Source organism: Trachypithecus francoisi, unplaced genomic scaffold, assembly GCF_009764315.1.
Source record: "Trachypithecus francoisi isolate TF-2019V2 unplaced genomic scaffold, Tfra_2.0 Lachesis_group5, whole genome shotgun sequence".
NCBI lineage: Eukaryota > Metazoa > Chordata > Mammalia > Primates > Cercopithecidae > Trachypithecus > Trachypithecus francoisi.
The window spans coordinates 145,040,396-145,066,697 of NW_022681470.1; the positions used below are offsets into that span (position 1 = coordinate 145,040,396).

The 26,302-nt window shown below is 54.5% G+C and overlaps 2 protein-coding genes and 1 long non-coding RNA gene across 8 annotated transcripts in view; 2 read left to right on the forward strand and 1 right to left on the reverse strand.

Moving 5' to 3' along the window:
* DPP9 (dipeptidyl peptidase 9) overlaps positions 1-8,016 on the forward strand; it is a 51,633-nt gene extending 43,617 nt beyond the window's left edge. For 3 of the 5 annotated variants that reach the window (XM_033200483.1, XM_033200487.1, XM_033200485.1), the window contains 3 exons: positions 71-213; positions 3,360-3,471; positions 6,588-8,016. In XM_033200483.1, coding sequence (XP_033056374.1) covers positions 71-213; positions 3,360-3,471; positions 6,588-6,680 — 348 coding nt within the window. In that variant the 3' untranslated portion in view covers positions 6,681-8,016. Of the gene's footprint in view, positions 1-70; positions 214-3,359; positions 3,472-6,587 lie in introns of those variants that run through there. The other 2 variants (XR_004434444.1, XM_033200484.1) reach the window with 2 other exon arrangements.
* On the reverse strand, positions 3,773-4,892 carry LOC117076692. Its single transcript, XR_004434445.1, has 2 exons — positions 4,459-4,892; positions 3,773-4,368 (listed from the first exon to the last, which is right to left on the reverse strand). It is a non-coding gene; the product is annotated as an uncharacterized LOC117076692 (long non-coding RNA).
* A 3,769-nt stretch (positions 8,017-11,785) lies between the features above and the next one.
* On the forward strand, positions 11,786-24,852 carry MYDGF (myeloid derived growth factor). 2 transcript variants are annotated; one of them, XM_033195852.1, is made up of 6 exons: positions 11,786-12,058; positions 13,738-13,788; positions 17,476-17,537; positions 21,967-22,048; positions 22,701-22,773; positions 24,329-24,852. In XM_033195852.1, the coding sequence occupies exons 1-6, from the start codon at positions 11,885-11,887 to the stop codon at positions 24,406-24,408; spliced, it is 522 nt and encodes a 173-aa protein (XP_033051743.1). In that variant the 5' UTR covers positions 11,786-11,884; the 3' UTR covers positions 24,409-24,852. The 2 variants fall into 2 exon arrangements, with proteins under 2 accessions (XP_033051743.1, XP_033051744.1); XM_033195853.1 differs by lacking the exons at positions 21,967-22,048; positions 22,701-22,773; positions 24,329-24,852 and adding an exon at positions 20,656-20,812 and having other exon boundaries at positions 11,837-12,058.
* The last annotated feature ends 1,450 nt before the right edge of the window (positions 24,853-26,302 follow it).

The following is a 26,302-nucleotide window of genomic DNA, read 5'->3' on the forward strand; positions in this document are numbered from 1 at the left end:
CTGGCTCTAGGACCCGACGCCTGTTTCTCTCTCTCTCCCTCTGCCCCCATCTGTCTGCTGTGTCCCTCAGGTGGCCATCGCGGGCGCCCCAGTCACCGTCTGGATGGCCTATGACACAGGGTACACTGAGCGCTACATGGACGTCCCCGAGAACAACCAGCATGGCTATGAGGCGGGTTCCGTGGCCCTGCACGTGGAGAAGCTGCCCAACGAGTAAGGCCGCTGCCCTGCCCTACAGTCCTCCCTGGGGCTTCTGCACCCCGGCACCTGCTGTCTCCATCAGGGTGCCCTCCTGCCCCAGCCAGCCCCACCCCGGGAGCCTCAGGCCATGCTCCCACCTCCCCGCTGTGGTCCTGTGGTGGCGTCTGCCTGCATGTGCCTCACAGTCCCCTCCTGCCTACCCTCTCTCCTCACTGCACCTTGCAGGAAGGGGCACCTGGGGATGCTTGTCTGGGGAAGGAGGCTCCCAGCCCTGCCCTGGGGAAGATGAGGGAGTTCAAGTCATTGCTTGTCACAGGCAGGCGTCCCCCACTCCCCTGCGCTGCATCCTGCACGGGGCCCCATCACAGCCTCTGTCTTGTGCTTCTGGACATAGATGTCCACAGGGCCAGGGACCAGCTCAGATGTCCCATTTTGTGCTTTTAACATAGGTCTTATTCTCTGATGGAGAGAAAACAGTGTTCCCATTTTCTGGCACGTCTCCAGAAAATGTTCCCTGGAGTCCCATGCAGTCACCTGCAGGGTTAAAAATTTTTCTGGGCACAGGCCAGGTGTGGTGGCTCACGCCTGTAATCCCAACACTTTGGGAGGCCGAGGCGGGTGGATCACGAGGTCAGGAGATCCAGACCATCCTGGCTAACACAATGAAACCCCATCTCTACTAAAAATACAAAAAATTAACTGGGCGTGGTGGCAGACGCCTGTAGTCCCGGCTATACGGGAGGATGAGGCAGGAGGATGGCGTGAACCCGGGAGGCGGAGCATGCAGTGAGCCAAGATAGTGCCACTGCACTCCAGCCTGGGCAACAGAGCGAGACTCCGACTCAAAAAAAAAAAGAATCTGCCTGGGTAGTTTGGGAGGCCAAGGCAGGAGGATCGCTTAAGGTAGGAGTTCGAGACCAGCCTGGCCAATATGGTAAAACCCCAGCTCTACAAAAAAATATAAAAAATTAGCCAGCTGTGGTGGCACATGCCCGTAATGCCAGCTACTCAGAAGGCTGAGGCAGGAGAATCGCTTGAACCCGGCAGGTGGAGTTTGTAGTGAGCCAACATCACGCCACTGCACTCCAGCCTGGGCGACAGAGAGAAACTGTCTCATAAAACAATAATAATAACAATAGGCCAGGCACAGTGGCTCGCATCTGTAATCCCAGCACTTTGGGAGGCTGAGGTGGGTGGATCTCTTGAGGTCAGGAGTTCAAGACCAGCCTAACCAACACGGTGAAAACCCATCTCTACTAAAAGTATAAAAATTAGCCAGGTGTGGTGACACACACCTATAACCCCAGCTACTCAGGAGGCCGAGGCAGGAGAATCGCTTGAACCTGGAAGGGTAAGGTCGCAGTGAGCTGAGATCACACCACTGCACTCCAGCCTGGGCAGAGCGAGACTCTGTCTCAAAAAATAATAATAATTGGCCGGGCGTGGTGGCTCACGCCTGTAATCCCACCACTTTGGGAGGCCGAGGCGGGCAGATCACAAGGTCAGGAGATCGAGACCACGGTGAAACCCCGTCTCTACTAAAAATACAAAAAATTAGCCCGGCGCGGTGGCGGGCGCCTGTAGTCCCAGCTACTAGGGAGGCTGAGGCAGGAGAATGGCGTGAACCCAGGAGGCAGAGCTTGCAGTGAGCCAAGATCGCGCCACTACACTCCAGCCTGGTGGACAAAGTGAGACTCCGTCTCAAAAAAAATAAATAAATAAATAAATAATAATAATAATAATAATAATAATTTATTGTGGTGAAGTTCACAGAACCTAAAAGTCACCTTAAAGCAGCCCTCGGTGCATTTGCAGTGTTGTGTGGCCGCTCCCTGGTTCCAGAACCTTTCCAGTACTCCAGTGTCAGACCCTGCTCCTATTCCTTAGCAGTCACTCCCTGTCCCGGGACAGCCACCAATCTGTGCTCTGTCTCAATGGGTTTATAAGTTCAGTTAACTTGGATGAATGTAAACTGGAATTTCAACAGCGATGTGTGGCCACTGGCTCCCATATCGGACAGGAAGGGCTAGGGCAGCCGATTCTGGTGAGGCCACATGTTGGCCTCACCAGTAGCCCAGGCCACACTCCAGACCACAGAGAGCAGCAGACCTAGGTGGGTTTTTTTGTTTTGTTTTGTTGAGAGAGTCTCACTCTGTTGTTTGGGCTGGAGTGCAGTGGCTTAATCTCAGCTCACTGCAACCTCCACCTCCCGGGTTCAAGCAATTCTCGTGCCTCAGCCTCCTGAGTAGCTGGAATTACAGGCATACACCACCACACCCAGCTAATTTTTGTATCTTTAGTAGAGATGGGGTTTCACCATGTTGCCCAGGCTGGTCGTGAACTCCTGGCCTCAAGTGATCCACCTGCCTTGGCCTCCCAAAGTGCTGGGATTACAGGTGTGAGCCACCGTGCCCAGCATTTTTTTTTTTTTTTTTTAAATCATAGCTCACTGCACCCTCCCAGGGTTCAGGTGATCCTCCTGCCTTAGGCTCAGCTGGACCGCAGGTGTGCACCACCACGCCTGGCTAACTTTTAAATATTTTTGTAGAGACAAGGTTTTGCCATGTTGCTCAAGCTGATCTCAAACACCTGGACTCAAGCAATCTACCCAGCTTGGCCTCCCAAAGTACTGGGATTACAGGCATGAGGCACTGCACCCGGCCTGGGGTTTTATTTTTATTTTGTTTTTTCAATTTAATTTAGAGATGGGGTCTTGCTCTGTCACCCAGGCTGGAGGCAGTGGTATGATCATAGCTCACTGTAGCCTCCACCTCCTGGGCTCAAGCGATCCTCCCACCTCAGCCAGCCCAGTAGCTGGACTACAGGCATGTATCACTACTGAATCTTTTTTTTTTTTTTTTTTTTTTTGAGACGCAGTCTTGATCTGTCGCCCAGGCTGGAGTGCAGTGGCGCGATCTCAGCACACTGCAACTTCTGCCTCCCAGGCTCAAGCATTTCTCCTGCCTCACCCTCCCAAGTAGCTAGGATTTCAGGCACCTGCCACCATACCTGGGTAATTTTTTTAAAATATATTTTTAGTAGAGACGGGGTTTCACCATGTTGGCCAGGCTGGTCTCAAACTCCTGACCTTGTGATCAGTTCCCTTCCTACCCCGCAGACAATCCCTGGCCTCAGACCCTTACCCCTCTGTTTACCAGGCCCAACCGCCTGCTCATCCTCCATGGCTTCCTGGACGAAAACGTGCACTTTTTCCACACAAACTTCCTCGTCTCCCAACTGATCCGAGCAGGGAAACCTTACCAGCTCCAGGTGGGTGGCTCTTGGGGGCTTCGGCCCCTCCCCGAACCGACAGAGCCCTGGAAGTGGGGGGCGGGGCGGGGTGGCTTCCCACTGTGATCAGGGTTTCCCTGGGGGATCTGGGGCTCCCAGCCCCCCACCCCACTACCCCATGCCCCCGCCCTCCCAGCTCCCTGGGCCATTGATGGATCAGTCCTGTCTTGACAGCTCAGGGTTCCGCCTGCCTTCGGTGCTGGGAGCACGGGGTCGGGGTCGGGGTCTGCCACACCCACCCCTGCTCCGGGCCTAATGGAGGGAGGAACCCTTACCGAAATTGCCCCACAGACGGTCTTTATTTGAAACTGAGAAATTGCGTAGAAGAAACCGCTGGGTGCTGAAGGCCCTAGTAGGCTCCTTACTAAGGGGCTGGGACCAAGCATTCCTTGAGGAGGCAGCAGTGAAGGGTATTAGAGTGAGTGGAGCCAGCCAGGCTTGGGGGACCGAGCGGGAGGAGAGTGGGGGGGAGTGGGTGGAGCCTAGGCAGCAACGTGGGGCTCAGTCTAGGTGGGCGGGGCTTCTGCGCTAAGGGGTGGGCGTGGGTTATGGGCGGGGCCTCTGGCAAGGAGGGTGGGGCTTCTGCAGAGGGACGGGGCCTCAGTGTTGCGGTGGGTGGGGCTTCTGCAGTAAATAGTTGGGCTCGGTGTGAGGAAGGGCCTCTGTAGTGAAGAGTGTGGGGCTCGGTCGGGGAGCAGGGCCTCAGTGGTGAGGAAGGTGGGGCTTCTGCTGTAGAGGGGCGGGGCCTCGGTGGGGTTGGGCTTCGGCTGGATTTCCATCTGAAGATGATGGGAGGTGTCCCGGCCTTGTGAGCGGAGTATAGAGTGGGGCGTCTTGCCGTTTGACCCACATTTCTCTGGCTGCTTTGTGGACGGCCTGTGGGGCACAGTGGGACGTGGTCCATAGTTGTTCCGGCAGGAGATTCGGGAGGTATCTTGGAGGCAAGAGGGCCAGGTTTTATTATACCTGTGGACTGCAGACAATTTCTGCTTCCTGGGCGCCTCGGCATGCTCTGTCCGGTGGGGAGCGCCCTGTTGCCTTTCAGCAGAGTCGGGAAATGAGGCCGCAGAGCAGGAGGGAGGCAGAGCCGCCTTGTGGCGTGCTGAGCTGCTCTCTTGGCAGTACCCTCCACCAACACCCTACAATCCCAGGCAGCCCTGGGGGTGATGTCAGGCGGGGCCGGAATAGAACTTCAGATGTCTCTTCCCAGCCTGAGGCCCGAGCCCACTGCCCTCCCAGGGGCCAGGCAGCTGGGATAGCATTTACCCTTACACCTTGTTTCTGTGTCTTTGAAACGGACATGATAACTCGGCCTCCTCGGAGGCTGCTCGGGCCAAAGTCTGTCAGAAAAACATTCAGGCCGGGCGTGGTGGTTCACGCCTGTAATTCCAGCACTTTGGGAGGCCGAGGCGGGTGGATCACTTGAGGCCAGGAGTTTGAGACCAGCCTGGCCAACATGGCGAAACCCCGTCTCCACTAAAAATACAAAAATTAGTCGAGTGTGGTGGCACACGCCTGTAGTCCCAGCTACTCTGGAGGCTGACACAGGAGAATCGCTTGAACCTGGGAGGCAGAGGTTGCAGTGAGCTGAGATCGCGCCACTGCACTCCAGCCTGGGCGGCAGAGCGAGACTCCATCTCCAAAAAGAAAAGAAAAGAAAAGCATTCAGCACGCAGGGTGGGCCCAGGGTCCTGTCTCACTGCCTCCCCACAGGAAGTGGAACGTGAGATGAAACAGGCCGTGGGGTGGGAACATGGCATTGTGTGGGACAGAGAAAGTGCACGTCACCTTCTGTTTCAAAGACCCCAAAACATCTGGACCAGGTGGCTGGCGGCCCCAGGCCTTCTTTGTGCACAAATCACATTTGTCACATGCCGGGTCTTGGGCTTGGTCTGGAAGCTCACTGGGGAACCAGACAGACCCTCTCTCTGCCCTCTTAGGCCAAGAGGAAAAAGTAACCAGGCAGCTGGGACCCAGAGTAGCATAAAGGCATGGGCATAACATGCGCATATGGCTGGTGGCAAGGGCAGCAGAGTCTGCCCCAGGGAGTGCCAGTGCCTGGGCTGGGGAAGGAATGGGCCCTTGAGGTGCCTGGGGCAGCAGGACCTGGAAGCTGGTCTTGATGTCAGACTGGCAAGTACTTGCAGAGGTCTAGGTTGGGGATGGTGTCATCAAACTCGTGATTCATCCAGGGATGGATTAAAGAAGGCAAGAGTAGAGGAGGGGAAACCAGTGGGTGGCTTGGTGCATTCCCAGGGTGATGGGCAAGGGTGGGGGCCAGGAGCCTGGAGAGGAGGGTATGGTTCAGAAACCCATCTCACTGGCAGGAGGTGGTGTAGATGGGCCACCTGCCCCTGCTGCCAGCCAGTCCCAGGGTTCTTTGTGGAGAATCTGGGGTTATTTTCATGCCTTGGTCCTACCAACCCCTAAGGGGCAGTGGGGAGCTATAGGGGTTGTCCATCAGTGCCCCCAGAGCCCTCCTTCGTGGCCAGAGGCAGGACCTGCACCCCCTGTGTGGATCCACCCCCCGGCCTGGTGTTGGCTGGGCCAGGTCTCAGGAGCCTGGGGAGTTTCGTGTCCCTACCTGCCTCTTGGCTTGATCCCCCCATGGGTGCTAAGAGGACCCAGAAAACGCTTCACAAATCCTCAGAGACAGCTGTCCTAAGGCCCAGAGGTAGTCACATGCCTTTTGGAAAGTGGAAATGGCTCGAGACCAGGGCAGCAGATGTTCCTGAGGCTTGAAGCCTCAGCCACCTCCACAGAGATGAGTTGCTCGCCCGTCAGCAGGTTTGGGGGAAAGAGGCACATGGTTTCTTCCTAAATCTTTGCTCTGTGCAAGCGCACACTGCAAGGTGTTTGTAAACTTTGTCTTACCAAACCTTCCCAAAGAGTCTGTGAGGTCCGGATTCACCCCATTTTTGAGCGGGGCCCAGAGTTACACTGCAAGTCAACAGCAAGATGGGATTCAAACCCAGATCCCGTGGGCCTCAGAGCACCTGCGCACTCCTGGATGCCCTGAGCCAGAATAAGGGAGGAGCCTAGGACGAGGGGTGGTCCGGCCACGTCCCCCAGCCCTGCCTCCTGTCTTCCCGCAGATCTACCCCAACGAGAGACACAGTATTCGCTGCCCCGAGTCGGGCGAGCACTATGAAGTCACGTTGCTGCACTTTCTACAGGAATACCTCTGAGCCTGCCCGCCGGGAGCCGCCACATCACAGCACAAGTGGCTGCAGCCTCCGCGGGGACCAGGCAGAAGGGACTGAGTGGCCCGCGGGCCCCAGTGAGGCACCTTGTCCCGCCCCGCGCTGGCCAGCTCCAAGGAGCCGCTGCCTTCACCGCCCCGACGCCTTTTATCCTTTCTAAATGCTCCTGGGTTTTATGTCCGCTGCTTCTTGGTTGCCGAGATAGAGAGATGGTGGTCTCGGGCCAGCCCCTGCTCTCCCCGCCTTCTGGGAGGAGGAGGTCACACGCTGATGGGCACTGGAGAGGCCAGAAGAGACTCAGAGGAGCGGGCTGCCCTTCGCCTGGGGCTCCCTGTGACCTCTCGGTCCCCTGGTCCGGCCAGCCACCGTCCCCAGCACCCAAGCATGCAAATTGCCTGTCCCCCCGCCGGCCCTCCCCACTTCATGTTTGTGTTCTGTTTGAGGGGATATTTTTCATAATTATTTAAAAGACAGGCCGGGCGTGGTGGCTCACGTCTGTAATCTCAGCACTTTGGGAGGCTGAGGCGGGCGGATCACCTGAGGTCGGGAGTTCAAGACCAGCCTGACCAACATGGGGAAACCCTGTCTCTACTAAAAATACAAAAAATTAGCCGGGCGTGGTGGTTCAGGCCTGTAATCCCAGCTACTCGGGAGGCTGAGGCAGGAGAATCGCTTGAACCTGGGAGGCTGAGGTTGCAGTGAGCCGAGATTGCGCCATTGCACTCCAGCCTGGGCAACAAAAGCGAAACTCTGTCTCAAAATAAATAAAAAACAAAAGACAGAAAGCAAGGGGTGCCTAAATTGCGACTCGGGGTCCACACCGGGCAGCGGGATTGCAACCTAGCACCTGGTAGGCTCCATTTCTTCCCAAGCCCGAGCAGAGGGTCATGCGGGCCCCACATGAGGGGCAGCCAGGGCCCGCAGGGGGCACCACCTGTGGACAGCCCTCCTGTCCCCAGGCTTTCAGGCAGGCACTGAAACGCACCGAACTTATACGCTCTGCTGGTCAGTGGCGGCTGTCCCCTCCCCAGCCCAGCCGCCCGGCCACATGTGTCTGCCTGGCCCGTACACACCGGGGGTTCCGGGGTTGGGAGCTGAACCATCCCCACCTCAGGGTTATATTTCCTCTTCCCCTTCCCTCCCCGCCAAGAGCTCTGCCGGGGCGGGCAAAAAAAAAGTAAAAAGAAAAGAAAAAAAAAAAAAATACAGAAACAAACCACCTCTACATATTATGGAAAGAAAATATTTTTGTCGATTCTTATTCTTTTATAATTATGCGTGGAAGAAGTAGACACATTAAACGATTCCAGATGGAAACATGTCACCTGCCTGAGGTTCCTTCTAAGTCCTGGGGCTCCTGAGTGGGAGGGGCTTCCGGGGGACAACAGACAAGACACAGCAGAAGGGTACTGCCATCTTCAAAGACTGCTGGGGTGCTGGAGCTGCCTGGGCACCATGCCCTGATCAGACTGACCCAAAGAGGATGGCCCCAGCCACCTGGTGAGGGTAGTCCTGTCCTTGCTGGTCTAGGAAGGGCTACCGGTCTCCAGGGACTCAGTTCTGGCTGTCATGTGTGGCCTGGTCTGACCCCCCAGGCTCCCCAGAGCCTCAGCACAACCCAAATTGCAGCATCCTCCATGCTGGATCCTCACCCGGCCGACGCCTCCTTTTCTACCTGAGACTCTGCACCCTGAGGACCATGACAAGCCAAGGACCTCCTCACGTTGTCCCAACAGCCAAGACACCCAGGGAGACCCTGTTGGCAATGTGCGGGGCATCTGGGCTCCGTTTCTGACAGCAGGGATGGACTGCCCTGCGTGATCCACTTGCTCCATCCTTTGGAAATTTCCACTTAAAAAAAAAAAGTGGGCTTAAAAAAACATACGAGGCCGAGCGCGGTGGCCCACACCTGTAATCCCAGCACTTTTGGATGCCAAGGTGGGTGGATTCCAGCCTGGGCGACAGAGCAAGACCATGTCTCAAAAAAAAAAAAATCTGATATTCATGTGGTCGAATCTTGTCCTTTAGGTGACAGATTTCATGTCATGATTAGTGGGATCTGTGGAATAATTTGCTGTTTGCTCCTCTGTCACCCAGGCAGGAATGCAGTGGTATAATCACAGCTTACTGCAACCTCGACCTCCTGGGCTCCAATGATCCTCCCACCTTGGCCTCCCAAAGTGTTGAGAAGTGTTGAGATTACAGGAACCACTGTGCCCAGCCTTGTTTTCTTTTTCTTTTTCTTTTTTTTTTTTTTTTTTTGACACAGGGTTTCACTCTGTCACCCAGGCTGGAGTGCAGTGGTGTGATCTTGGCTCACTGCAACCTCTGCCTCCATGGCTCAAGTGATCCTCTGGCCTCAGCCTCCCAAGTGAGTGGGACTACAGGCACAAGCCATCATGCCCAGCTAATGTTTTTGTCTTTTTTATAGGGACGGCGTCTTGCCATCTTGACCAGGCAGTTTTTAAAATCCTGAGCTCAAAGTGATCTGCCTCCCAAAGTCCTGGGGGTCAGCCTTGTTTTTTCTTTTAATCCTTTTAGTGTGATGATTTGTGGTGGGTGGGGGAAACTTGGGGCTGAAACCTTTCTGGAAAGCACACACACACTCATGCACACATGTACGCACAACCTGCCTGGGTTCAGCAGCAGACTCCCAACAGCTCACAACTGAAATTCCTTGTTAGCAGCAGAGCTTGGCTATGCGTCGAATCCTTCATGGTGACAGGCTGAAAGTTGAACACCGTGGTTTGGTAATGGGAACTCCATCAGTGGAACCGTGCTGTGTCACTCACCTAAGGAGTAGGGCTGCACTGTGCTCGTCCAGTTTATGGAGACAGTGTCTCATGGGTCTGGAACAGACACCTGCATGGAGGAAGAGATCTGTTTGTTTATTTATTAAGACAGAGTCTTACTCTGTCACCCAGACTGGAGTGCAGTGTGCAGTGGCATGATCTCAGCTCACTGTAACCTCTGCCTCCCTGGTTCAGGAGATTCTCCTGTCCCAACCTCCCAAGTAGCTGGGATTACACTATGCCCAGCTATCTTTAAAATATATATATATTGGCCGGGCGCGGTGGCTCAAGCCTGTAATCCCAGCACTTTGGGAGGCCGAGATGGGCGGATCACAAGGTCAGGAGATCGAGACCATCCTGGCTAACACGGTGAAACCCCGTCTCTACTAAAAATACAAAAACTAGCCGGGCGAGGTGGCAGGCGCCTGTAGTCCCAGCTACTCGGGAGGCTGAGGCAGGAGAATGGCATAAACCCGGGAGGTGGAGCTTGCAGTGAGCTGAGATCTGGCCACTGCACTCCAGTCCGGGCGACAGAGCGAGACTCCGCCTCAAAAAAAAAAAAAATAAAAAAAAAAAAAAAATAAAAAAATATATATATATATATATATATATGTATGAAATATATAGGAATGGGGTCTCACTATGTTGCCCAGACTGGTCTAGAACTCCTGAGGTCAAGCAATCCACCTACCTTGGCCTCCCGAAGGGTTGGAATTACAGGCATTAACTACCACGCCTGGCCAAGAGATTTCCTAACGCAAGCAGGTATCCCAATTTAGAACAGGCTGCCACTGCAGAAAGGCAACTGGCTTGAACTTCTGTCATTGGCAGAGTAAAGTGATTTACTTCCTTGAAGGGTGCATTATAACCGATCTTAGGAGTCATCGCTGACGTTTTCTCTCTGGATTCTGTTTTTTTTTTTTTTTTTTTTTTTTTTTGAGGCAGAGTCTCGCTCTGTCGCCCAGACTGGAGTGCAGTGGCGCAATCTCGGCTCACTGCAAGCTCCGCCTCCCGGGTTCACGCCATTCTCCTGCCTCAGCCTCCCGAGTAGCTGAGACTACAGGCGCCCGCCACCTCGCCCGGCTAGTTTTTTGTATTTTTAGTAGAGACGGGGTTTCACCATGTTAGCCAGGATGGTCTCGATCTCCTGACCTCGTGATCCGCCCGTCTCGGCCTCCCAAAGTGCTGGGATTACAGGCTTGAGCCACCGCGCCCGGTCCTCTCTGGATTCTGTTTTTTTTTTTTTTTGCCAGTTGGGAAGAACTGGAAACACCAGTTTAATTCTTGACCCTCCAGACCTGGCCACTGGTGTTTTTTTAAAATGTTAAGGCGTTTGTAATCAAAGAATGACTTCCCTCTCAGTTCCCAAATGACTGACTTCCCAGAACTTGAGATCTAATGATAGCAATAGCTAGAATATATAATTCTTAGTTCGTTCGTCCTGGTGTGGGAACTTCATTCCCTCACTTAATCCTCCCAACAACTCCTTGAGGTAGGGATTATTTTCTTTTTAACTTTTTATTTTGAAATAATTTTAGCCTCCCAAACAACCTGCAGAAACTATAGGGTTTCCTAATATGCTTCATCCAACTCCCCCCAATGTGAACATCGTCTGTAACCCTAGGACAAGCCAGTTTATCAAAGCCAGGAAGTGAACACCCACATAATCCTATTAACAAATACACAGGCTGGTTGGGCTTGATGGCTGACACCTGTAATCCCAGCACTTTGGGAGGCTACGGCAGGCGGATCACTTGAGGTCAGGAACTCGAGACCAGCCTGGCCAAAATGGTGAAAACCTGTCTCTACCAAAAATACAAAAATTAGCCGGACGTGGTGGTGCACACCTGTAGTCCCAGCTACTCGGGAGGCTGAGGCAGGAGAATCACTTGAACCCGGGAGGCGGAAGTTGCAAGTGAGCCGAGATCGCGCCACTGCACTCCAGCCTGGGCAACAAGAGGGAAACAAAAGCAAGTATCCTGCTTCTCATCCTACTTTCCCCCCGCTAATTCTGAATATCGATGCACACACGTTGGCTGCAACGATTATGAGAAGTTCGCATAATGGTGACCTTCGATTTCCCTCACTCCCTGTACATTTCCTAACTGAAAGAGCTGCAGTCAGCCACGCGGCTGGTGAGGGATCCTGAGCCCCCGAAACGAACTCCATTACGACCTGAAGGACCCTCCAATGATCGCCCGGTTACGCAGGGTCCCTAGGGCGAGGCCGCCCCCTCGGCAAAGTCCCGCCCCCAAGATGGCGGCCCCGGGCGGTGGAGAAGGCGGGGAGCGCCGGGTCACGTGTACAGCCGACGGCGACGTGGCCTCCAGCGGACGCCCCACGTGTCCCTCGCCGCGCCCCGTCCGCCCGCCCTTGCCCTGAGGACCCTTGTCCAACATGGCGGCGCCCAGCGGAGGGTGGAACGGCGTAGGCGCGAGATTGTGGGCTGCGCTGCTCCTAGGGGCCGTGGCGCTGAGCCCGGCGGAGGCGGTGTCCGAGCCTACGACGGTGGCTTTTGACGTGCGGCCTGGCGGCGTCGTGCACTCCTTCTCCCATAACGTGGGCCCAGGGGTACGTGCCACCGCCGTCCCGGGTATTTCGAGTGCTGGCAGGCCGGGGGAGGGGGCGCGGAGCACTGGGGGCGTGGCCTGAGGAAGGGGCGCGGACTGCGGAAGTGGGTACTGAGGAAGGAGTGCGGTTTGTTAGGGTTGGACGCTGGTTGGTGAGCGCGGCACATTGAGACCGGGGTCAGCACTGGGGCAGGACTGAACAAGGAGCGGTGCCTTGTGGGCGCTAGCGGCGTTGAGGGGGCGTGATCACCTGTCACCTGCCTAGAGTGTCCAGGCAGCCCTGCCCTCCAGACGCAGAGGTGGGGAGGGGGCAGTGATGGGAGCGGCAGGAGGCTAAGGGGCATCTGCCCTCCTGGGCCTGAAGGAAGTCAGTCGCTGCAGCTCCGACGAGGGAGGAAGTTCCCCTTCCTTCCGTTGCACAAGATCCCCCCTCACCGAGGGTGTGAGGCCAGGTCCTCAGCTCTGTACTCAGCTTGTCAGCAAAGTCTCTTCCCCTCTCAGCCTCCCTTTCCCCGCTTGTAGTAATGGTATCGTTACTGTTTTTTGACTACTTCATTTTTACAGACTTCTGTGCAGTGGTGGGATCTCGGCTCACTGCAACCTCTGCCTTCTGGGTTCAAGCAGTTCTGCCTCAGCCTCCCCAATAGCTGGGATTACAGGCCCGTGCCACCACACCCGGATAATTTTTGTTGTTGTTTTTTGAGATGGAGTCTCACTCTGTCGCCCACGCTGGAGTGCAGTGGCGCGATCTTGGCTCATTGCAGCCTCCGCCTCCTGAGTTCAAGTGATTCTCCTGCCTCAGCCTCCCGAGTAGCTGGGATTACAGGCATGCACCACCACGCCTAGCTAATTTTTGTATTTTTAGTAGAGAGGGAGTTTCACCATGTTAGCTAGCTGGTCTTGAACTCCTGACCACAGGTGATCCTCCCGTCTCGGCCTTCCAAAGTGATGGGATTACAGGCATGAGCCACCGTGCCCGGCCAATTTTTGTGTAAGTAGTGATGGAGTTCTACCATGTTGGCCAGGCTGGTCTCGAACTTCTGATCTCAAGGCGTCTGCCTGCCTTGGCCTCCCAAAGTGCTGGGATTATAGGTGTGAACCACTGTGCCAGGCCGTTTTGCTGACTACTTCCTTATAGCTAGGTGTGATGTCAAGTCCTTTGTATATTAGGCCCAAGATACAGATGAGAAAATGCTTCGGCTAAAAAAGAGACACAGAGAAAATAGAGGCTCAGAAAAGTTTTCACTTGTCCAGGGTCCCCAGGTCCCATGGCAAAACCCATCTCTACAAAAATACGAAAAATTAGCCAAGCGTGGTGGCAGGCGCCTGTAAATCCCAGCTACAAGGGAGGCTGAGGCAGGAGAATCGCTTGAACCCGGGAGGCAGAGGTTGCAGTGAACTGAGATCATCCCACTTCAGCCTGGGTGACAGAACAAGACTGCCTCAAAAAAAAAAAAAAAAAAAAAAAACTGAAAGGAAAATTAGTTGGGTATGGTGGTTGCACACCTATTGTTTCAGTTACTTGAGAGGCTGAGGCAGGAGGATCGCTCAAACCTGGGAGTTCGAGGCTGCACTGAGCTGTGATTGCGCCCCTGCACTCCAGCTTAGGTGACAGCAAGACTCCGTCTTTTAAAATAAAAATTTCCTTCTACCAGACCTTTCTTTTCTTTCATTCTCTAGGACAAATATATGTGTATGTTCACATATGCCTCTCAAGGAGGGACCAATGAGGTGAGTTGTTCAAAATTCCTTCTAGCTTACTGTGACAGTATCCGTTGTTGTATGGAGATGTTCTGTAGGAGACAACAGGGTTGGGTCTCACATACATCACCTTACACTCATTGAATGATTCTTCCTAAACCAATAAAAAGGGAGAGTATTGGCATTAAACAGTGATGACAGATTCTGCTGTCATTATTCCACAGAGCAAGCAAATGTCTGGACAAAAGGAGGGGTGGAAGATGGGAGTCTGCCATCCCCATGAGCATCTGTTGGGGTGTTGTATTTTATATGCAATGTAACAAGTTATCACAGCTTAGGAGCTTAAAACAGAGCACCCATTTATTATCTCATAGCTTGGTAGGTCAGAAGTCTGGGTCAGCTCAGCTGTGTGCTTCATAAAACCAAACTCGAGGTGTCACAGGTCGGGCATGATACCTCACGCCTGTAATCCCAGCATTTTGGGAGGCTGAGGCGGGCACATCACCTGAGGTCAGAGTTTGAGACCAGCCTGGCCAACATGGCAAAACCCCATCTCTACTAAAAATACAAAAATTAGCTGGGTGTGGTGGCACACGCCTGTAGTCCCAGCCACTCAGGAGGCTGAGGCAGGAGAATCACTTGAACCCAGGAGGCAGAGGTTGCAGTGAGCCAAGATTGTGCCACTGCACTCCAGCCTGGGCAACAGAGTGAGACTCTCTCAAAAAATAAATAAGAAATAAAAGTATCACAGGCAAGGCATGGTGGCTCATGCCCCGTCTCTAGGAGCATGAAATTAACAGAAAATTTAAAAATTAGCTGAATGTGGTGGCGTGCATCTGTGGTTCCAGCTACTTGGGAGACTGAGGTGGGAGGATCACTTGAGCCCAGGAGGTCGGGGCTGTAGTGAGCCGTGATTGTGCTACTGGGCAAGAGAGCAAGACCCTGTCTCAAGAAAAAAAAAAAAGAGTCTCTGGGCTGGGAGAAGAATCCTCTCCTTCAGGCTCTTAGTTGACAGAATTTAGTTACTTGTGGTTCGAGGACCAAGGTCCCTGTTTCCTTGCTGGCTGTTTTCTTTTTTTTTTTTTTTTTGTTGAGACGGAGTCTCGCTCTGTCGCCCAGGCTGGAGTGCAGTGGCCGGATCTCAGCTCACTGCAAGCTCCGCCTCCCGGGTTTACGCCATTCTCTCGCCTCAGCCTCCCGAGTAGCTGGGACTACAGGTGCCCGCCATCTCGCCCGGCTGATTTTTTGTATTTTTTTAGTAGAGACGGGGTTTCACCGTGTTAGCCAGGATGGTCTCGATCTCCTGACCTCGTGATCCGCCCGTCTCGGCCTCCCAAAGTGCTGGGATTACAGGCTTGAGCCACCGCGCCCGGCCCCCTTGCTGGCTGTTTTCTCCAGCTGGTGGCAGAAGAGCCAGTAAGAATGATTTGGGCCGGGCACAGTGGCTTATGCTTATAATCCCAGCACTTTGGGAGGCCAAGGCTGGCGAATCACCTGAAGTCAGGAGCTCGAGACCAGCCTGGCCAACATGATGAAACCCCGTCTCTAGTAAAACTACAAAAATTAGCCAGGCATGGTGGCACATCCCTGTAATCCCAGCACTTTGGGAGGCCGAAGAGGGGCAGATCACCAGGGGTCAGGAGTTCAAGACCAGCCTGGCCAACATGGTAAAACCCCATCTCTACCAAAAATACAAAAATTAGCTAGGCATGGTGACACATGCCTGTCATCCCAGCTACTTGGGAGGCTGAGGAAGGAGAATCACTTGAATCCAGGAGGTGGGGGTTGCAGTGAGTCAGGATTGTGCCACTGTACTCCAGCCTGGGCAACAGAGGTAGACTCTGTCTCAAAATAAAAAAAGGGTGATTTGAAGCACATAGACACATATGCCACTGCTGCCTTTGAGGGAACTGCAGGGCAGGGAATACAGGCAGCCTCTAGGAGCTGAGAACAGCCTCTGGCTGGCAGCAAGGAAATGAAGACTTCGGTGCCACAACCGGGAAGAACTGAAACCTGCCACAACCACAAAAGCTTGGAAGAGGACCTTGAGCTACCAATGAGAGCCTAGCCCGGTGAACACCTTGAGACGGGTTTCACCATGTTGGCCAGACTGATCTTGAACTGCTGACCTCAAATGATTGGCCTGCCTCGGCCTCCCAAAGTGCTAGGATTACAGGCGTGAGCCACCGGCGCCCAGCCTCCTAGAGATTTTTCTGTATCCTATGTAAAGAGCTTCAATTGCATGGACATGTGGAATTAATTGACAGCCCCATACTAATGGATTGAGGGTCACTTCCAACCCAGTCTGTGAATAACCTTGGCCAGGGGTTCATTGTACAAGTACGATTACATCTGTGGGGAAACCGCCCAGAAGTGGGATTCCTGGGTCTGTTTTCTTACAAGTAAAACTGGGCCAGATGCGGTGGCTCACGCCTGTAATCCCAGCACTTTGAGAGGCCGAGGCGGGTGGATCACCTGAGGTCGGCAGTTCGAGACCAGCCTAGCTAACATGGTGAAACCGCATCTCTACTAAAAATACAAAAGTTAGCAGGGCGTGGTGGCTCACGCCTGTAATCCCAGCTACTCAGGAGGCTGAGGCAGGAGAATCGCTTGAACCCGCAAGGCAGAGGTTGTGGTGAGCCGAGATCGCGCCACTGCACTCCAGCCTGGGTGACAGAGCGAGACTCCGTCTCAAAAAAAAAAAAAAAGTAAAACTATTATGTTTTGAGATCTTGGTAGATATATATTCACTTGTAAGAAATCCTACAGAGAGATCCAAGTACCCTTCAACCAGGTTCCCCAGTGGTCACATCCTGCAAGATGCTAGTCATTTTAGAGATGGGGGATCTTACTATGTTGCCCAGGCTGGTCTTGAACTCCTGGGTTCAAGTGATCCTCCCACCTCGGCCTCCCAGAGTGCTGGGATTACAGGTGTGAGCCACCGTGCCCGGCCCGCATTTTCTCTTTTGCTTGTGTCTGTTGCAGCTCCACCTACAACCCGGGATAGCCTTGGTTTTCACACCCATATGGTGTATTAGCAGACAGTGGGGCTTCTGCCCTAGGAGAAAAAGGTATCTCACTGTAGTTCAGCTTGCGTTTCGTTTTTTTTTTTTTTCCATAAATGATATTGGACATATTGTTATATGTTTAAGAGTTGTTCTTAGGCCTGGCGTGGTGACTTATATCTGTAATCTCACCACTTTGGGAGGCCAAGGTAGGAGGATTGCTTGAGGCCAGGAGGTTGAGACTAGTCTGGGCAATATTGGCAAGACACTGATTCTGCAAAACACAGAAATTAGCTGGGTGTGGTCCCAGCTACTTGGGAGACTGAGGTGGGAGAACTGCTTGAGCCCAGGAGGTGGAGGTTGCAGTGAAGCGAGATCGTGCCACTGCACCCCAGCCCAAGCCACAGAGGGAGACTCCGTCTCAGAAACAAAAAAATGTTGTTCTTATCTCCCCGTCCTTGGGAGCCGCTTTGGGGTGGTTCTTCTTTGAGGCACCACTTTTATGGGAAGGATGTGGTGCAGGCAGGCTCCCTGATCACAGATGGACAGCAAACCCCAGACCACCAGGAGGGCGGGGCAGGGGATTTAGTGGCCAGCCCCTGAATTGGGAGGTACAGAAGAGGTGGCCTGACTGTAGAATCAGAGGCACACCTGGAACTCTGCGAGAGCACCTGTGTGTCTGGCGCTGACCCATGCTGTGTTCTCTCCCCAGCAATGGCAGATGAGTCTGGGGACTAGCGAAGACCACCAGCACTTCACCTGCACCATCTGGAGGTGAGACTCGGGGTGGGGATGGCATTTCCGGCTGTCGTGGGCCTGCCCACTGGCCCCGGGAGCTGCTGCAGGAGGCAGGGAACAAGAGAGGATAGGGACGGCCACAGACACATGGGGGCTGCACCCTGGAGGGGAGACAGGCCAGCCGGGGGACTCATGCACATGCAGGTGGCGGGTGGCGGGGTCGCTGGGGCGCGACTGCTCCCCAAGGAAGTGCACTGATGCAGAGGCTGAGAAGGTCTGGGGGAGACTGGGGTAGTTGGTGCTGGGCAACGTCCCAGGAAAAGGAGAAGTAGCTCAGAGGGTATGGAGCGTCGGCCAGGGCCTAGGAAGGCCCTGAGGGTGACACGAACTCACCAAAGGGCTTTTTGGCAATTTTTCTTTCTTTTTTTTTTTTTTTGAGATGGAGTCTCCATCTGTTGCCCAGGCTAGAGTGCAGTGGTGCGATCTTGGCTCACTGCAACCTCCACCTCTTGGGTTCAAGCGATTCTCCTCCCTCAGCCTCCTGAGTAGCTGGGATTACAGGCGTGTGCCACCATGCCTGGCCCTTTTGGGCAATGTTTAAAAATTGAGATAAAATTCCATAAAACACAGCATTTTAAGCTCACAATTCAGCTGCATGTAGTACTTTCTCAGAGGTGTGCAGCCAGACCTCTGCATCCAGAACATTTTCATCCCCTGAAAATAAACTGTTCCCATCAGAGTCATTCCCCTTCCCAGCACATGGCAGCCACGCATCCCCCTCCTGTCTCTGTGGATGGGTCTGTCCTGGACGTTGCATAGAAATGGGGTCAGACCCTCCCTGTGTGGCCTTTAGTGTCTGGTTTCTCTCACTGAGTGTTACATCCTCAAGGCTTGTTCGTGCTGAGGCCTGTGTCAGCCTCGTTTCTTTTCCTGGCTGAGTCCTATTCTATAGGGCTCCCTGCAGGAACCTGTGGAGCTCATATCCCTCTGACTGAAGGAGGCAGACTGAGGCAGGAAGCCCCTCCAGGCACTGATGAGGATGGAGTCGGGGGTGGGGGAAGGCCCAGATTGAAGCCTGTGCAGAATGAGGATGGGGTGGGTGGAGAGGGCACAGATTGGAGGCTGTATAGAATGAGGATGGGGTGGGTAGAGAGGGGATTGGAGGCTGTGTAGAATGAGGATGGGGTGGGTGAAGAGGGCACAGATTGGAGGCTGTGTAGAATGAGGACAGGGTGGGTGAAGTGGGCACAGATTGAAGCCTGTGTAGAATGAGGATGGATGGGGTGGGTGGAGAGGGGATTGGAGGCTGTGTAGAATGAGGATGGGGTGGGTGGGGAGGGCACAGATTGGAGGCTGTGTAGAATGAGGATGGGGTGGGTGGAGAGGGGATTGGAGGCTGTGTAGAATGAGGATGGGGTGGGTGGGGAGGGCACAGATTGGAGGCTGTGTAGAATGAAGATGGGGTGGGTGGAGAGGGCACAGATTGGAGGCTGTGTAGAATGAGGATGGGGTGGGTGGGGAGGGGATTGGAGGCTGTGTAGAATGAGGATGGGGTGGGTGAAGAGGGCATAGATTGGAGGCTGTGTAGAATGAGGACAGGGTGGGTGAAGTGGGCACAGATTGAAGCCTGTGTAGAATGAGGATGGATGGGGTGGGTGGAGAGGGGATTGGAGGCTGTGTAGAATGAGGATGGGGTGGGGGGGAGGGCACAGATTGGAGGCTGTGTAGAATGAGGATGGGGTGGGTGGAGAGGGGATTGGAGGCTGTGTAGAATGAGGATGGGGTGGGTGGGGAGGGCACAGATTGAGGCTGTGTAGAATGAGGACGGGGTGGGTGGGGAGGGCACAGATTGGAGGCTGTGTAGAATGAAGATGGGGTGGGTGGAGAGGGCACAGATTGGAGGCTGTGTAGAATGAGGATGGGGTGGGTGGAGTGGGCACAGATTGGAGCTGTGTAGAATGAGGATGGGGTGGGTGGGGAGGGCACAGATTGGAGGCTGTGTAGAATGAGGATGGGGTGGGTGGAGTGGGCACAGATTGGAGGCTGTGTAGAATGAGGATGGGGTGGGTGGGGAGGGCACAGATTGGAGGCTGTGTGTAGAATGAGGATGGGGTGGGTGGAGTGGGCACAGATTGGAGGCTGTGTAGAATGAGGATGGGGTGGGTGGGGAGGGTAGATTGGAAGCTGTAGAATGAGGACAGGGTGGGTGGAGAGGGCACAGATTGGAGGCTGTGGAATCAGCCAGCTGGGGTGGGAGGAGGAGGGAGTTGCTGGGCAGAGTCCTGGTGGAACTGGTGCCGGTCTGGGCTGGTGTCGGTCTGGGCTGGGGACGAGCTAAGCCAGTGACAGGTGTGGGAGTCTGTGGGGTAATGGCCATGGAGGTTTGGATGATGCCATCTCCCGGGGAGTGTGTCCCACCAGAAGGGACCCCAGCTGGCACCTGCAGGGACCCCAGCATGACCTCCTATTTCCCCTCAGGCATGTCTTTACCAGCATGTTCTCTGAAGGACCAGCCTGATGACTCGTAGCCTTCTTGGGGTGCAGACATCTGGGAATCACACAAAAGCTGTGCCCTCTCTTCCACCTGCCCAAACACACGCGTCTGGGTCCGCAGCCCCTCCCCAAGTCTCCCCAGGCACCGCCTGGTTCAGCCCCTGCCGCCATCCTCAGTCAGGCTCATGGTCTATGGGCTTATCCGGCTCCACTTGTCCCACTCATTCTCGTAACTCCACTGCCTAAATCCCAGCTTGATCTGGGAAAGGACATGAAGGGAAGGAAGCCGTCAGGCCCCTAGTGGGGAGGAGGTCAGGGGCTTCAGAAATCTTGTCCCTTCTTCCCTGATCCTTGGCCCAGAATATCTCAGCCCAAACGGTGGGTATTTCTTGAGCACTTATTTTGTGCAGACACTTTGGAGAGAGAAGTCCAAGCTGTAGTTCCACCGCTGTGGTCAGGTTAAAGCACGTTGACAAATGAGAGATGGAGATCAGGGAATGGCGACGTTTAATTGAAGGACAGGGTGTGATTTGCTGCCTCGTGTGGGCGTTGTCCCGCCATCCCCTGCAGGGTGCTTTACAAACAGCAGGTGTTCACCCAGTCGTTTCTGGGGAGATTCTCACCCACTCCATGGGACTGGCCGCGTCACGGGCAGGCCAAGGCCCCAGGAGGCATCAGCAGGGTCATTGAGAGGAGACAGACCCCATCAGCCCAGAGAGACCCTGCAGAGGTCACCCTGTAGTCACGGGGAAGCCCACGGTCGCCATTGTCTATGCAGGCCACCGCCCCACACGGACCCCTGAGTGCCGGCTCCCCAGAAGGCATCTGGGCAGGTACAGGCCTGGAGCAGTTGGGATGGTGGCTGGGCTCACCTTGAGCCTGAATCCTCTTGTCCAACCCCCACAAAAGCTCCCCAGGGTCATGCTCAGCCCCGGAGACCTGCCACCCCAGGCCTCCCCATCTCAGACAGTGACTGGACCCTCCCTGACCAGGCCTGTTGGCAGTGCTAGGGCTTAAGGAAGAATCTAGGGGCTCCCTGGATACCCCCGCCCCACCCACGCACGTAGAACCCCAGCCAGGGCTTCCACAGAAATGGCCCCCCTGCTGCTCCTCCATCCCCGTCTCACTCTCTTCACACCAGAGACACCATCATCCCCTGCTGTCCCCTTCCGGCACCTTCTGCCACTCTAGTTCCTTAGACGCCGTTAGCAGCCTCCTAGAGACCTGGGCAGATGCTCCTCCCCACTTCCTAGTTAACTCCTGTACTTCCTAGTCAACGCCCTCTGGGAAGCCTTTACTGGCCTCTCATTGCCCAGCCCTAGCCCCCATCGCAGTACCTGGATTGCTGTCGGCACCCGAGAAGCCATGTGCAGTGAATGGACATGGGTCCTGTTCCAGAGCAGCTCCCAGCCCACAGGGGAGAGAGGCATGTCTGTGAATGAGCTGGAAGAACATTCTGGCACAAAGGGGCCAAGCACGGTGGCTCACGCCTCTAATCCCAGCCCTCTGAGAGGCTGAGGCGGGCAGATCACTTGAGGTCAGGGGTTCAGGCCAGCCTGACCAACATGGTGAAACCCCGTTTCTACTAAAAATACCAAAATGAGTCAGGTGTGGTCGCAGGTGCCTGTAATCCCAGCTACAAGGGAGGCTGAGGCAGGAGAATCACTGAAACCCAGGAGGCAGAGGCTGCAGTGAGTGAGATTGTGCTGTTGCAATCCAGCCTGGGTAGCAGAGTGAGGCTGTGTCTCCAAAAAAAACCCAAAACATTCTGACACAAAAGAAAGAGGGTCTGATGTTGAGTGGGCTCCATCCGCCCTTCCCAGTCAGCAGTGCTCGGGAATGGCGTCCGTGTGGAGAAGCAGGCACGAGACCTGCTGACCCCAGCCCAGGTACCTGGTGGGGCTACTTCCAGGGCGCACAGACCCAGACCCAGCAGGCCTGGCCTGACCCCCTCGCCCCCCTTCCTCTGCAGGCCCCAGGGGAAGTCCTATCTGTACTTCACACAGTTCAAGGCGGAGGTGCGAGGCGCTGAGATCGAGTACGCCATGGCCTACGTGAGTATCTTGGGGTAGGGCGGGCTCTGAGTGTGGTTTCTATGCACTGGGGCAGCTGTGAGAGGACTCCATGGGGACAGGGAGGCGAGGGGACAGCGAATCCTGCAGAGGTAGGGTATGTAATTTGGAGGAACCTGGCACACAGACGCCCCCAGACCAGGAGGCGCCGGGGCACGGGGAGGTTGGTAACCTGCTGCTGCTGGCTTCTCTCGTATATGCCAGAAAAGACTTCTCCAGGCCAGGTGCGGTGGCTCACGCCAGTAATCCCAGCACTTTGGGAGGCTGAGGCAGGAGGATTGCTTGAGGCCAGGAATTTGATACCAGCCTAGGCAACATAGCAACACCCTATATCTACCAAAAGTTTAAAAAATGGCCAGGCGTGTTGGTGTGAACCAGTAGTCCCAGCTACTCAGGAGGTCAAGGCAGGAGGACCACTTGAGTCCAGGACTTTGAGGCTGCAGTGAGCTACGATTGCACCGCTGCATTCCGGCCTGGACATAGAGTGAGGTCGTGGCTCAAAAACAAAAAATCTCCTCTCCCTCTTTAGTAAAAGTACAAAGCTTTAGTATGTGCTTCTCTGGAAAGCAAACGGAATCGTTCTAGTGATGAGCGTTGAATGGCCCTGCTGAAGTTTCCACTCGTTCTCTTTCAGTCTAAAGCCGCATTTGAAAGGGAAAGCGACGTCCCCCTGAAAACTGAGGAATATGAAGTGACCAAAACAGCAGGTATGGAAAGATGGGAATGGGGTAGAGGTGACGACACCCCCATCCAAGGGCAGGCAATCTGGGGCGGTTTGGAGACGGGGGTCGGCCATAGGGGTCCCTGGAGACTGTAGACCAGGCATCCACAAACTGGTTCTGTAAAGGCCACCTCATCAATATCTTCAGCTTTGTGGCACTGTAGGTTCTGTCTGAGCTGCGCCATTGTGGCACAAAGCTGATGCAGACAGTATGTCCATGAACGGGTATGGCTGTGTGCCACTACAACTTTATCTTAGCTGGGCGCGGTGGCTCATGCCTGTTATCCCAGCTGCTCAGGAGGCTAAGGTGAGGGATCGTTTGAGCCCAGGAGATCAAGACCAGCTTGGGCAACATAGCAAGACCCTGTCTCTACAAAAATTTTTGTAAAATTAGGCTGGGCGTGGTGGCTCACGCCTGTCATTCCAGCACTCTGAGAGACTGAAGTGGGCAGATTACTTGAGCCCAGGAGGTTGAGGCTGCATTGAGCTATGATCGCACCACTGGACTCCAGCCTGGGCATCAGAGTAAGACTCTGTCTCAAAAACAATAAACAGGGCTGGGCGTAGTGGCTAACACCTGTAATCCCAGCACTTTGGGAGGCCAGGAGTTCCAGACCAGCCTAGCCAACATGGTGAAACCCCGTCTCTACTAAAAATACCAAAATTAGCCGGATATGTTGGCACATGCTTGTAATCCCAGCTAGTCAGAAGGTGGAGACAGGAGAATCGCTTGAACTCGGGAGCCGGAGGTTGCAGTGAGTCAAGACCGTACCACTGCACTCCAGCCTGGGCAACAGAGGAAGACTCTCATCTCAAAAAAAATAAATAAAATAAAATAAATAAATGAAATAAAGTAGAAGCCATTAGGGCTTTGAAGTTGGGAGCGTGGCTTGCCGAGGGGAAGCTGCAGGCGTCACTGGGAAACATCAGGGTCCTTCTTTGGTTGCCTGAGAAGTGCCGGTGTCCTCAAGCCATGTTCAGCTGCATGGGGCCATTGCTAAGCAGAAAGAGGAATCAGAGGCGCCAAGCTGGGGCAAGGGTGGGAGGCGAGAGAGTGGACAGAGCAGGAAGGGCCAGGAGACTTGGGTGTAGCAGTGGAAGCCAGAGTTCTGACCCTGCTGGAGAAGTGTCATGTGGGCCTCAGACAGGTTCACCCACTGAGCAGGAGGTCTTGCAGCCTGACCCACCCTGCATCCTGTTCAGGCCGGGATCATCTCCTTCCTGGGCTGCTTCTGGCCGCTTTCTGCATCTCTTCTCAACAACATGGCACAAATGACCAGGGTTCTTCCCACCTCAGGTCTTTCTGTGGCTTCCCACTGCCTGCCATCTATGTTAGCCCCACCAGCCTCACCCTCCACACCACCATTTTCCTGTCTATCACCTGTAAGACTTTCAGAGCCTGGGGCCTTTTCACATGGGAGTCTGCTTTGGACACTGCTCCCCTTCCCTGCTCAGCCCCCACCGTGGACCCCACCCCAAATCCTCAGGACTTCTGAGAATTTTCAACGTTGAGGGCGCAACCATGTGTTTCTTTCTTGTAGTGGCTCACAGGCCCGGGGCTTTCAAGGCCGAGCTATCCAAGCTGGTGATTGTGGCCAAGGCATCACGCACTGAGCTGTGACCAGCAGCCCTGTTGCGGGCAGCACCTTCTCATCTCTGGTGAAGCTGAAGGGGCCTGTGGCCCTGAAAAGGCCAGCACACATCACTGGTTTTCTAGGAGGGACTCTTAAGTTTTCTGCCTGGGCTGACGTTGCCTTGTCTGGAGGGACTCGCAGGGTGGCTGAAGCCCTGGGGCAGAGAACAGAGGGCCCAGGGACCTCCTGGCTCCCAACAGCTTCCCAGTCCCCACTTCCTGCTGAGCTCTTCTGGACTCAGGATCGCAGATCCGGGGCACAAAGAGGGTGGGGAACACGGGGGCCACGCTGGGGAAAGCAGCCATGCTCCCCCCCCCAACCTGCAGAACTGCTTTCCTATGTTTACCCAGGGGACGGACCTCCTTTCAGATGAACTGGGAAGAGATTAAATGTTTTTTCATATTTAAATAAATAAGAACGTTAAAAAGCAACCCCACAGCCTGGGCCCTCCTGGCTGGCCATTGTGCGTCAGGGGCTCAGACGCGGCTGACGCTGCCCCATCGAGGGCAGGTGGGCGGTGTCTTTGGGTGGGACTTCTCTGCGGGCATCAAAGCGCTGGATCCCAAGGTGGCTGTATGTGAACTTGCCTCTTTCCCCCTTTGGCGCTCGCTGTCCCTGGGCCCCCCATATGCTGCACACTCAGGTTCCTGTGGCTGCCAGAGGCCCCAACCCAGGAGGATGTTCCAAGGCTGACCTGTTCTCCGCAGCCTGTGGGCGTTGCTTTCCCTTAGTGGTTTTTTTTTTTTTTTTTTTTTAAGACAGAGTTTCAATCTTGTCACCCAGGCTGGAGTGCAATGGCACCATCTCGGCTCACTGCAATGTCTGCCTCCCAGGTTCAAGTGATTCTCCTGCCTCAGCCTTCTGAAGTACCTGGGATTACAGGCACCTGCCACCACGCTCAGCTAATTTTTTTGTATTTTTAGTTGAGACGGGGTTTCACCATGTTGGCCAGGCTGGTCTTGAACTCCTGACCTCAGGTGACCATCCGCCTCGGCCTCCCAAAGTGCTGGGATTACAGGCATGAGCCATCGCGCCCGGCCTTTTTTTTTTTCTTTTAAGACAGAGTCTTCCCGTTACCCAGGCTGGAGTGCAGTGGCATGATCACGGCTCACTGCAACCTCCATCTCCTGGGCTCAAGTGATCCTCCCACCTCAGCCTTCCAAGTAGCTGGGACTACAAGCATGCGCCACCATGCCCGGCTAATTTTTGTCTTTTTTTGATAGATACGGGGTTTTGCCGTGTTGCTCAGGCTGGTTTCAAACTGGGCTCAAGAGATCCACACCTGCCTCGGCCTTCCAAAGTGCTGGGATTAGAGGCATGAGCCACTGTGGCCAGCCTCCCTTAGTTTTTTGAAGCTGGGTTGCAACACAGTGACTAAAAAACAAAAACAAGCCAGATGTGATGGTTTACGCCTATAAATTCCAGCACTTTGAGAGGCTAAGGCAGGAGAATCACTTGACACTAGGAGTTCAAGACCAGCTTAGGCAACATAGCAAGACCCCCATCTCTACAAAAAAAATTAATTATTTTAAAAGTAGCCAGGCGTGGTGGCACACACCTGTAATCCCAGCTACTCAGGAGCCTGAGACAGGAGAATCGCTTGAACCCAGGAGTCCAAGGCAACAGTGAGCCAAGATCGTACCACTGCAGTCCAGCCTGGGTTACAGAGCGACACCCTGTCTCAAAAAAAAACCAGCCAGCCTTCCCACTACACACTTGATGCTACCACGTGAGGAAAGGCCTAACAGCTGCACACGTCAGCAGGAAGGGCCCCTAGACCAAGAATGGCAGTGCTCTGAGGTCTGGGGACCCCGCCGGGGCCAGGAGCCTTTCCAGCTCTCGACTCTGGGGCTCCACAGGGTCCAGAAGATAAGCACGACA

Coding starts and splice junctions, on each gene's coding strand:
- MYDGF (XM_033195852.1), top strand. CDS start 11,885: ATGGCGGCGCCCAGCGGAGGGTGGAACGGCGTAGGCGCGAGATTGTGG. Junction 17,538..21,966: donor TTCACCTGCACCATCTGGAG/GTGAGACTCGGG, acceptor CTTCCTCTGCAG/GCCCCAGGGGAAGTCCTATC. Junction 22,774..24,328: donor TGAAGTGACCAAAACAGCAG/GTATGGAAAGAT, acceptor TCTTTCTTGTAG/TGGCTCACAGGCCCGGGGCT.